Genomic DNA, 11565 nt, shown 5'->3' on the forward strand with positions numbered 1-11565 from the left:
GGAGTTGGGGGAGGGTTTAATATATATACATACATATACATATATATTTTTGTAAATAAACAGGAACTGAGTTTTCACCCTTACCCCTGATCTTTTTATCCCTTCATCCCACCTGTGAAGGCAGCAAGACCTACAAAAGAGTCAACTCCTAAGAATTCTGGAAAACAAGGTTTTTTTATTTGCAGCTGTAGCCATAACCTGGCAACATGGGGGAGGGTGGGAATGTCCAGACCAGTCAGCCCAGGCTCCCAGACAGCCAGGGTATCTCCCAGTCTCAGCAAGCAGAATGCAAAGGCTGCTTGGGGCCAGCCAAGGCGTCGGCACAGCAGTGAAAGCGGCAGCACTAAACTGGTGCCCCCCAGGTGGGTGAACCCTGCAGGACGGGCGGGGGCTAGAACCCGGGGCCAGGACTCCGCATCCCTGGGCTATGTTAGTGCCCTGGTCAGGGCCCTTGGAACCCCAGGGTGGGGTTTGGAATGGAGGAGGGGCTGGACATCCAAATAGTAACTGAGCTGGGTGGGCAGGTGGAGAATTGATCTCAGTGCGGGTGGTCCGTGATGGGGAAGGGCCTTGCAGTCTGGAAGGAGGCAGGTCCTCACTCAGGTCTGGGTTCTAGCAGTGTGGCACTTCCGACAAAGCACGTGACCGTCCAGGGGGAAGCAGCCATTGTCATCTGCCTCAATCGACAGGGGCTTCCCACAGTCCTGGGGAGAAGGAAGGATGAGAGGGGCGCTGGCCCGGAAGGCCCCGGTCCTCTACACCATCCTAGGGCTCCATCTTGGAACTAGGAAGGCCAAATGCTTGGTGGTTCTGAGCTGGTGCCACTGGCCACCCTCTAAATCCCAGCCCCCATTTCCTACAGGCTAGCACTTCCCACCCCTGGGCTAGTAAGCAGTGTGACCCACCCCTCCTGGCCACAGCCAGCCCCAGGAGACCACCGACCTCACACTTGTAGCACTTCATGTGGAAGTTCTTATCCAGAGCGACCACTCGCACAGTCTCATCGCGGCCAGGTTCAGGCATGATGGGCTCTGCGCAGACGGAGCACCTCGGCGCGTACTGCCTGTGGTGGGAGAGCAGTCCCGGGCAGGGTGAGCGAGCGCAGGGTGAGCGAGCACAGGGCTCCAGGGCTTGCATCCCCTATGAAAGCGCAGGGTGACGCCGGCTTCTTTGTCCCCACATCTCTAGGTGGAAGAAGCTCACCAGAAAGGCCTGACACCTAGCTGCCACGACTGGTCCTTAACAAGGGGAACCTCACACCTCTGCTCACCCTCCCAAAGCCCTGTCCTCCACACACCTCTGTCACGGTCTTCTCTCCCACTAGATCCTCACCCCTGCACCCATCCACACTGCAGCTCCTGCCAAAAGCATGCCCAGAGGTGCCCTTCCGGCTCCCATCCCATATCCCAACCCTAGCCTACCCCACCCCCACATGCCCTGACCCCTGGGCAGTGTGGAGAGATATGAATCCTGAAAATGTGCACCCCAAAGACAACATCAGTGGTGAGGGTCGGATTCTGCAGTTTTCCCAGGACCACCCTTTCGCTACATTACAGGATTGTGCCTGCCTTGTAAACAGTGTTTCTTGGAGAAACCGGTGTTCCAACAGCTGCTCTCCAAAAGAACTTTTAGATCCCACCCTGTGTTTGAAATTAAGTCACTCCAGCACATGCTTCTCAACACCGGATACACACCCAAAAGTAGGTTCAACGAGCCAAGGCGTGGGTGGGACCAGCCAGGAGCAGGACTTGCTACCCAGGCCAAATGAAGTGGTCCCTGCTGTCTACAGACAAGGCGTGGGGCCGGAAAGCAAGACTAGGGGTTTGGGGCTGTCCTGGGGCCAGGGTGGCAGCCCTGGCTGCAACTCAGAGAAGAGCCCAGAGGGTGGGGGTGGGAGCGTCCTCACTTGTGGTAGTCAGGGACGCAGTGGGGCCGGTTGGCCTGGTCCACGATGAAGGAGGTGCCCTCCAGGGGGCAGGCGCAGACCACACAGGTGAAACACTGCGGGTGGTAGGCTTTGCCCGTGGCCCTCAGCATGCGGTCAGTGATGGGCTGCCCACAGGTGTTGCACTTCTCTAGGGTGTCCTGAGGAGATGGCAGGAGGTTGACAGGGAAGGACACCCAACCACCAGCTTCCAAGGCTCATCTGTCCCCAGCCCAGCCCCTCAGCCCCACCCCCACTCACGGTGTAGCAGCCCTCACAGTACGGTGCCCCCTCCAGGCTGTAGAACTGCTGTCCCTGCAGCTGCTGCTCACACTGGTGGCAGGTGAAGCAGGTGATGTGGAACAGCTGCCCCAGTGCGCGGACTGCAGGCTGCGCACGGGCCAGGGGCTGATGGCACCGGCCACAGGACTCTGGGAAGGCCAGACAAGACAGCAATAAATAGGAGGAAGGACATGAACTTGCAAGAGATCAGCCAGTTCAGATGAGGAGTCATGTAGGCAGAGGTGTCCTGGTGGGGTGGGCGGTGGGCTCACCGTTGACAGCCACGTTCTGCCTCTGAGGATGCTCCATGTCCTGCATCAACTGCTGGGTCAGCTGCTCCAGCTCCTCCACCTCCTTCAGAGTCAGGGGACCTGGGGCCCCAGGGGAGCGCACCTGAAACCCCAACACTGTCTTTGTACTTTCCAGGGTCATTCCCTCCAAGAACCCTCCCAGGCCAGCTTACCCGCCCCCCTCCTTCTTTCATGGACTGAGCTCCAGGCTCATTTCCCAAATGCTTCAGGTTAGACCCTTAAAGCTCCTCCTTCTCCCTCCCTGCCCCGACCCCCAGCACCACACGAGTCACGAGAGGGGAAGGGGACAACCTTAGCCTAGATCTCATATAGCAAAACATTTCTACCCACTTTGCCCAAACCCCCCTGGGCAGTCACAGACAGGCCAGAACAACTGAGCAGACGAAGGCCACGCACATAGCAGCTCAGGTCACTGAAGCACCGGACACGCCAGGGCCACGTGTAAACTCCACAGAGCATGCTCGGATGCCACCCGCGGAAGGGGGCACGCAACAGTGCGCACAGCGCACACACCTACCCGTCCCACCTGCTGCTGAGCAGCCCTGTCAGCGTGAGGACACAACACAGGCGAGAATCACAAGTTAACCCCAGAGCTGTCTGCAGGAGCCCAGCCCCCAGCTCCACAGAGACCCAGGGTCCCTCCTGAGCGTGGAGCTTTTGGACTACCTGACCCCAATCCCTCCCAACGGGCCATAGAAAAGACCCAAAGGACACTTCCTGGGCCAGCCCCGCCCCTCCTATGTAGGGGATCCTGAGTGCTGGAGACTGGGGGTGAGGGTGGAGGTTCGGGACAGGGCAGTGCGGCTGGGGTGGAGGTTAGAGGCAGGACACTGCCGGTAACCCCAAGAACTCCAGGAGCTGTCTGACCTGCTGGACGTCTCCATGCGACACTCCCCCAGGAATGCTGGGTTGGTCTTCCCTATTACTGGATAAGTGCACCCAGGACTGTGGCCCCCTCACTGAGTGCCCTACCTGCTGATGCCTTCGTTCCCACAACACCCAGAACCTCCAGAGCCTACCTGCTGCCTCTTCCCAAGGCCCTTCTCCCCTCAGCCCTGACTCCACCCACCCTCACACCGGTCTGCACCCAGAGCTGCGTCTGTTCTGCATGGGAAGCACAGATTCATAGAAGTCAGACTCCTCCAGATCTTAGCCACTTTCCCTTAAGACTCCCACCATCTCCCACCCTTAACTGACACGTGTCCCTGCAATACAAGCATCACTCTTTTCCTCTTCCCATCTTACCTACCTGGCATCCTGGAGACAGAGGGAAAGGACTCAGCCAGACCTTGCTCTCTGGTGCCACTTTAAATGCCTGTCCCATTCTTTGGAAACAGGAATGTCACTTCCTCATGGGTACCCATGTCCTTCAGGACACTCTACCCAGCCACAGTTCCTCTGTCTGCCAGCATCAAGGTCACTGCCTCAATATCCAAGGCACTCAGACCTCCAGCTCCTCAACTCCAGTGGTTCTCAACTTCCCTCATTTCGGTCATCTGCCACCATGGGACACCCTGGACCTAAGATCTGCCAGTCTCCCTAGCTCCAAGACCGTTCCTAACCACCACCTGCCTCTCCATCTCACCACTCATACCTAAGTGAGTCTACTCAAAAAGGCTTTAGTTGCCCTAACTCCCGGCCTGCCCCACGTGCCTTGTGCACCCAGCCCCCGGCTAGCCCCTTGACCCTGTCTTTCTACAAGGCTCTCACTATCACGCCTGCCACCTGCAGCCACCTCTCCACTATCTGGCTCAATCTCCAACCCCAGGTTACACCCGTATTCGCTTCCTGTTTCTGCTTCCAGGCTGCAGAAAGTAGGTGGAGAGATCGCTCAACACTGCAGAGTTCACAAAACACTGCAGCGCCCTCCACGCCCTTCAGCGCTCCAGCCCAGCAGCCCTGTCTGGTATCTGCGGATTCCCAGTTGTCTCGCCCACAGCAGCTGTTCCAAACCTTTCCTCCTCGGGCCCCAGCCCCGGTGCCCCCCACTCTCACCGATGACCTCATCTCCTACGTGACTGAGAAGAGGGACGCTAGCCAGTCCAAGCTCCCTGATCGTCCATCCTCTCCACGGCAAATACTGCAGCCACCCTGTCCTCAGTCTCTGGGGAATGTCACCAGGCTCCCCTCCAGGACTGCACGCACACGCACACACACAGGCTCACACACATGCACGCACACACACGCGCGTGCACACACACACACACACTCGTTCCCTTACTTAGTCCCGCTTTGCCCGGCCCACCTTTGAGAGCAGTCTACACTAGCAACTACATTTTCTCACCACCCACTCACTCCTCAGCTCCCTCCATCTGTCCCCACCACAGAGCTAACCAGCCTCCCCAAGAACATCCATGATTTCCTAATGGTCAAATCTCTGGCCGAAGAGCTCCTGCGTCATCACATTCTGTCTCCGTGATCCCACCCTGCCTGTGCCTCCTCCTCAAGCCAGTCTCCGTCCTCTCTGTGGGCTCCACTTCCCCTCGCCCCAGCTCAGCACGAGCACGACTTAAGGTCCTTCCCAGGCCCTCAGCTCTCCCCTCTGCGCACTCCCTGGGAATCCTCGTGGGCTCCCACTGCTTAGCTCACTGCGCACAACTACCACCTGTATACACCTCTACCCCCTCCAGTTGGGGGCCTGAAACCAGGTCCTCCATTTCTAACTGGATGCCAATTCCAGCTGAACGAAAGTCATCTTGGAACCTGTTGCTCAACACGTTGACAGCTGGACCCCTCCTCTTCCCGTCCAAACCATTTCCTTTTCTGGACTTCTCTATTTTGTCAGCAATACCGTCATTCCCCAACACACCCAGGCTCAGACCCTCTCTGGCATTTTTTTCTCTCCTCCCTCTTCCCCTCCTCTTCCATCTGCTTATCAGTTGCTGCGTCCTGTAGGCTCTTCCTTTCTAACAGCTTTCATATGTGGGTCTTATTTTTCATTCCAAGTAATATTACCATTGCCCAGGAGTGAACTCACACACATCACTGACCTCCTGACCACTAAAACACATCTCTGCTAGAAAAACTTTCCAGAAAGCTTCCAAAAGCACTACTTTCACCAGCCCTCCCGACCCGGCCACACACCCAGTGAAAAATCACAAATGCCTCTCCAGCATTCACAGGCTCCCTTGGTGTGCCATTTCCTTTCCCACTTCCTCCAGCCCCCACCTGCCTCTCTAAGAATAGCTCTATAATTTTCCCACAGGAACCTTCTACTTTCTATTCTCCATACACCCTGTGCATTTGTGCCCCTGAGTATTGCTCATACTATTCCCATCAGAATGCCATTCTCTCTCCTCTCTGGATTCTTGAATCCTGCCCATCCTTCAAGGCACACCGACTCCATGAAGCCTTTCCTACCTTGCCAGCCCCATGTTGACTCCCTGTTCTGAATTCTGTAACTCAGGATTCTGCAAAACTCACTGGCACTTGGCATTTCTTCCTAAGCTGGGTCTGAGTACATGCAGACATCCACGCTATCAGTTGACTCTGTGGATGGGTGGGCTAGGTGACCATGAGGGTCCCTTCAACCTGGAAGACCTATTCTCCTGAATTAGGAGACATTAGCTCATTTAACCTTCACAACCATTATATGGAATAGACAGTGTTATTTTAAAGATGGGGAAAGTGAGGCTCAGGGTTCACCTAACTTGCCTAGGGTCTAACAGCTGGGAGAGGCTGCTGGGAATTCTATCCTAGGAATTCTATCCCATCCGACTTCCGAAGGCTGAACCTCTCTGAGAGATCTCTTCCCTCCTGTGTCCCAGCCTTCTGAGCACAGTGCCTGGCACTCAGCTGATGCTGGCTCAGCCAGTGTTTACTGTGCTGTGACTCTTATCTCCAGATAGGCCCTGGAGCAGTAAAAGTGCTCAGAGGAATGAAATTAACTCAAGACCCAAGAATGGGAAAAAAACAAGGTTGGACTGGTGATCTCATCCCCCGCTTTAACATTCGGGGGACAAAGGTGCCAGAGAAGGGCCACCAAATCCCCCTAATTCAGAGGCTGTGCTGCTCTGCGCACTCCCGGTTAGGCCCCACCTAGCCCCAGGTCCTGCCAGGCCCCTCCTCCAGAAGAGCTTCCTCTTACCACTGTCCCACCAATCTAACCCCACAGGACGAAAACTCCTATCCCACTGCCCCCATGCCCACCCCAACTTTCCAGGGTCCAATTCTCCCAGGTCCCCTTCATCCTTATCTTGGACTCCTGGCTTGGCCCCACCCCTAGACCTCTGGTCTCAGCCTTATGCTACAGCAGTCTCTCACCTGGTTTTGGTTTTGAGCCGGTGGGGGCACTGGGTGCTGCTTCTCCTGCACTCGGGGCTTCTCCCTCTGCTGAGCATAGGTAAAGCTGGGGGGTTGAGGGGAGCCTGTGCCAGTGGAAGAAGGAGCTTCCGGGGACCCCAATTTTTGATTGGGCTGTGACCCAGGTCCACCTGGAGCTCCAGGGCTGAACTTGGAAGCCACAGGAGTAAATTTGGTTGTCACTGGAGAAAACTTAGGGGCTGCAGGCGGAGATGGGGCTGGGGGACCTCGGGGCTGGGTGTTAGCCAAAGACACAGGCTGGGGATGGGCCTGGGGCTGGGACTGGACATGGAGCTGGCCTTGAGACTTGGCCTGGGGCTGGGCCTGGGGCTGGACATGGAACTGTGTGTGGCTCTGAGGCTGAGACTGAGCCTGGGAGCTAGAAGGGGCCTTCCAAGGAGGCAGGGGTGCTGTGCCCCCAGTTGCAGGCTTAGTACTGGACTTGGAAATAAATGGAGTGGCAACTGGTGGGGGTACGTATCCAGATGACACCTGCAAAGGGAGGGGCGGGAGAGAAGAGCAGTTAGAGGAGGACCGTGCCCTCCACAGTTTATCCCCAGCCTCTCCTCCCCGAGGTCCTGCTTTGCCTACTCTCCCCTCCTTTACCCGGGCTTTGAAGGGATCATTCTTGGTCATGTCATCCAGCAGTGAGGACAGAGAGTCGATCTCCAGGTCAATACTGCTCACCTTCTCCCTGGGCTGGAGGGTCAAGGGTCAGAGCACCCATCCCACTCCTCCACAGCCCCTCCCACCAAACAGGGCAGAGGTGCAGGGGAGGTTAAAAAAAAAAAAAAAAAAAAGCCCCCTCCCAGGCCTCCATACCTGTGGTGGGAGCGGTATAGGGGCTTCAGGCCCTGCCTCCTCCTCCAGGGGAGGCGGCGGCGATGGGAAGATCTCCTCCTCCAGAGGCGCAGGGGGAAAGCCTTCCTCGATCGGGGGAGGGGGAGGTGGGAAGGCACCTCCCAGAGCTCCCTCCGCGTCGTCGCCATCCCCAAGGAGGGGAGGAGGAGGTAAGGGAAAGTCTGGGGTAGGAAGGACAGAGAGGGCCGTCGGCAGGGACCCCTCCACCCGTTCCCCAAGTCCCCCTCCTCCTACGACTCCAACCCCTAACCCAAGAACCCCCTTGGGGTCCAGGAGCGTGTGAGGAAGGGAAAGAGGGACGCAGGGCGCCCCCGGGAGCAGCGGTCAGGAAAGGCCGGGGACACGGCCGAGGAGTGGTGCAGCTCCCGTTACACTTCGGAAAACGGACCCAGAGGGGGAGATTCGTGGCCCACATTCCCGCCTCCCACCCCCAGGCGGGGGACTTGGAACGGTCCCAGGAGCCCTGGCTCCCAGCCATGAGCTCCAAGATGAGGTAAGAACATCTGCTCGGGACAGGGTGGCTGCGCCCAGCCCCCTCCTCAACAACCTTCCCAGACACCCCCAGATTCCCGAGACCACTGTCCCCACCCCGGCGCCGGCCGGGGTCCACCCCCAAGCCCAGCCGCATACCTTCCGGGGGCGGCGGGGGGATCTCGCCCACCCGGCCGATCTGTGCGCGCTGGGCCCCGGCTGCCGGAGGAGGCTCGCTGTCCCCGGGCCGGAAAGGGTTCACTTTGGGCTTTGGGGCCACCACCGGGCCGAACTTCTTCTGCGGCGCGTAAAAAGCCGGAGCCGAGACCGAGACGGAGATCGCGGGAGGAGGGCGGGGGGCCGCCATGGCCTGGACGGGCTGCAGGGGGGTGGGTGGCCGGGTTACGCAGCGTCGAGCCGGGCTGAGGACCCCCTTGCTCCGAGCTCCCCTCGGCGACCCCACCAGCCCTCTCCCTGCGCCCCGCGCCCCCTCCGCGTGGCGGCCGCCGGCTGCTCCCCGCGCCTCACCGCGGGCCGGAGCGTGCGCGCCGCGTCTCGGGTGGCCGCCTCGGTGGCCGGTGCGCGGACTCTGCGTCCGGGTCCGGAGCAGCCTCCAGCCAGGCGGGGACGGACGCAGGGAGGAGGGAGGAGGCGGGGACAGAGAGGCGCCCAGACCGTACAAGGAGCGGCCCGGAGAGGGGGCGGGGACAGCAGGGGAGGGAGGCGAGGCAGGAAACTCCCCCAGGAAGGGGCCCCGATCCGGCCCCCGCCGTCCCGGCGGGGCACAGACCACCCCTCCCCGAGCACAGGACTCTGATGTCATTTCCTGACCTGCCGCCCCTCCCCTCCTGGCCCGCGGGTGTCGGAGATCTGACTCACTGTCCCCGCTCCGGGTTTAGCCGGCGGAGGTCGGGCCGGTGCCCCAGAAGCACCTAAGCAGCCCCATCGCGCCCCCGCCACCTCAGGCCCGCAGTTACCTGCTCGCCCACCGCACCCCACGCTGTCCCCGGCTGCCCCTCCACCTCCCCGCCCGGTCGCCAGCCCCTCGCCCCCAATTCACGCAGGGTCAACCGGGGCTGGCAGGACTGGGATGCAACTGAGCTGGGTGGATGGGGCGTTCTGCCTTCCTGCAGCCCCCTCCAGGCCTATCTGGGACTGAGGCTGTACGAGCACGAACCTCAATAGTTCTCGGGGGACACTAACTTCCAACTCTGGGCAGCCTCTTAAGGCTTCTAGGAATTCGCATCACCCGCGCCCCCTCCCGCGGATCAGTTGCGGAGGGAGAATCCGGCCGGCGGAGAGGTGGGTGGAGGTGGGTGGAGGTGGGAGTGTCTCCAGATGATTCTGGACCCGGGACGACGGAGGTGGACGCAGGCTACACATCTTCGACAGTTTTCAGCGCCCGCGGCGACCCACACCCTCAAGAAGCCTTTGGACTACGGTGGGGCTCTAAAGGATTCGGAGACTGCGCTCGGTGGAGCCCCCTACTGGTCCGAGCGGATTCCTCAGCCTGCCACTCTGTGCCCCGGGCTACACGAAAGAGACCAGACCCAGGCTTTTTTTTTTTTTTTTTTTTAATTGGACACGGAAACTTACCTAATCGCTGCTGGAATTCTTTCACACTAACTACCTGCTACATGCAAACTTTGCAAACAATGGAATCCTGGCCTTTCGCTCTCTGGTCCAGAATACCCACCCTCGGGCGCTTCCTTTTCTCTTCCTGCCAGCCTTTTACTGCCGTCTAAGACAGTCCTCTTGTCCACGCCCTACTCAGTTCTGTCCCTGGCAGTCCGAATCGGCAACACCCTACTGTCAAGAAGCATCTGGGCTACGCTTTGGATGATCTCATCCAAACTAACCGCTTAGACTTGTGATAAGAAAACGGAAGCTGAGCTCTGAAGATGAGCCATGGTCGCACCGAGGTAATGCAGCGTCTGGACTGAACCGGTGTCAGAGCTCATTCCCCGTACCCTGTTGTCAGCGAGATGGCACTCTGACCTCACTCTGCCAAGACCCAGCTCGATGCCCAAACCAAGTCTCCATTCTTCCCCTCTCCATCTGTAAAAGAGGGATGATATTTAATCGACCTATCTTATTGCACTGTATAGTTGAACAAATGAAAGGCCACATATGAACGGCTATATAATTCTTAGTATTATTATTCAAGTCCCAGTTCTGCCCAGATCCCCCTGATCTTTCTTTTCTCTAGCACCTCGTTGTCTTTGTCACCAGTATTTCTCACAGCCACGAGCATGTGTGGCCATGTATGATACTAAGTACACAGTGTATACCTTCTCTCTGACACACACAAGTTAGTCCTGGGCCTGTTCCTGTGAAGATCTGTTCGAAATTTGATACTAGATTTCCTATGCATGTTAGAGATTGTGACTTAGGCTTTATAGACCAAAAGTGTCATCACCAATTCTTCAAACTATGCCCACTTATGGAAAAAAGTTAAAAAGATAGTTTCCAGATAACTTCATAGGAGTAAAAGCCACCTACCCTCCCTTATGTCTCCTTAAGGAAAGTGTATGTGCAAAATAGAGTACGTGTAATTAACTGTTAGGCAGCCAAAGCTATTTATAAATCAAGAATAGAAGAGAGCAGTAGGCAGGCTTAGTTTTACTGACAACGAAGAACATTCAGGATGAAGAACATTAAAGCTAAGACTTTCTTAAACCAGCCATTCTAAATACAAGTAGAAACACAGAGTATCCCAGAAGGACAGAATCACTGGCCCAGATGTCTCAAGTGGAGCTGCAGAGTCAATGCCATTAAAATGCAGACAATGAACAAGAACAGTCCTGAAGATTCTTAGGTATTTTCCTTAAGTGAGCAATTCTAATTGATGTCTTCAGGGGTATGTGTAAAGTGTAGCAAGTAAGTAGATGTCCCTCCTAAAACATCTCCAACAGCTTGGGACTAGGCCAGGGTGACAAAGTAAGAAACCATGCACTGACCTTCACTACCTGAAACATCTCTACACACCTCCAAGGACTTACATCCACCAGGTACCAGAAAGTTTTCTTCAAGGGGACATACATAAAAAAAGAAGTTAGAAGCAATCAAGGAATAAAAAGGACAAAATTGTTCAGACACCTATACCAGCCAGCTGCCAAAAAAAAGGAAAAGAAAGAAATAGGATAGTGAAAAATAAATCTGTTTCCAAAATGAAAACAGATTGCTGACAGGAGGTTCTTTCCGTAGGCCGGCTGCAGAGCTGTCTGCAGATGACAGAGGAAGGGTTATGTGCCAGGCACTGTGCTAAGCTCTCTTAACAACAGCAACAACAGCACCTCCATAACAACAATGGCAACAACTGTAATAACAGCACACACTTAGTAATGCTCAGTATGTTGTTTTAGGTGCAATGATAAGCACTTTAAATGTATTACCCCTATTTAAACGTCACAA

General features: G+C 56.7%; 1 protein-coding gene across 2 annotated transcripts; it reads right to left on the bottom strand.

The window, feature by feature from the left end:
- Positions 1-163: 163 nt before the first annotated feature.
- On the bottom strand, positions 164-8933 carry ZYX (zyxin). Of its 2 annotated transcripts, XM_063099716.1 has the most exons (10): positions 8680-8933; positions 8311-8530; positions 7642-7841; positions 7426-7518; positions 6781-7311; positions 2479-2599; positions 2186-2355; positions 1907-2085; positions 943-1063; positions 164-704 (listed from the first exon to the last, which is right to left on the bottom strand). In XM_063099716.1, exons 2-10 carry the CDS (start codon positions 8516-8518, stop codon positions 600-602), a joined length of 1728 nt encoding a protein of 575 aa, XP_062955786.1. In that variant the 5' UTR covers positions 8519-8530; positions 8680-8933; the 3' UTR covers positions 164-599. The 2 variants fall into 2 exon arrangements, with proteins under 2 accessions (XP_062955786.1, XP_062955787.1); XM_063099717.1 differs by lacking the exon at positions 7426-7518.
- Positions 8934-11565: the final 2632 nt, after the last annotated feature.

This window comes from Cynocephalus volans, chromosome 6 (genome assembly GCF_027409185.1).
Source record: "Cynocephalus volans isolate mCynVol1 chromosome 6, mCynVol1.pri, whole genome shotgun sequence".
Lineage (NCBI taxonomy): Eukaryota > Metazoa > Chordata > Mammalia > Dermoptera > Cynocephalidae > Cynocephalus > Cynocephalus volans.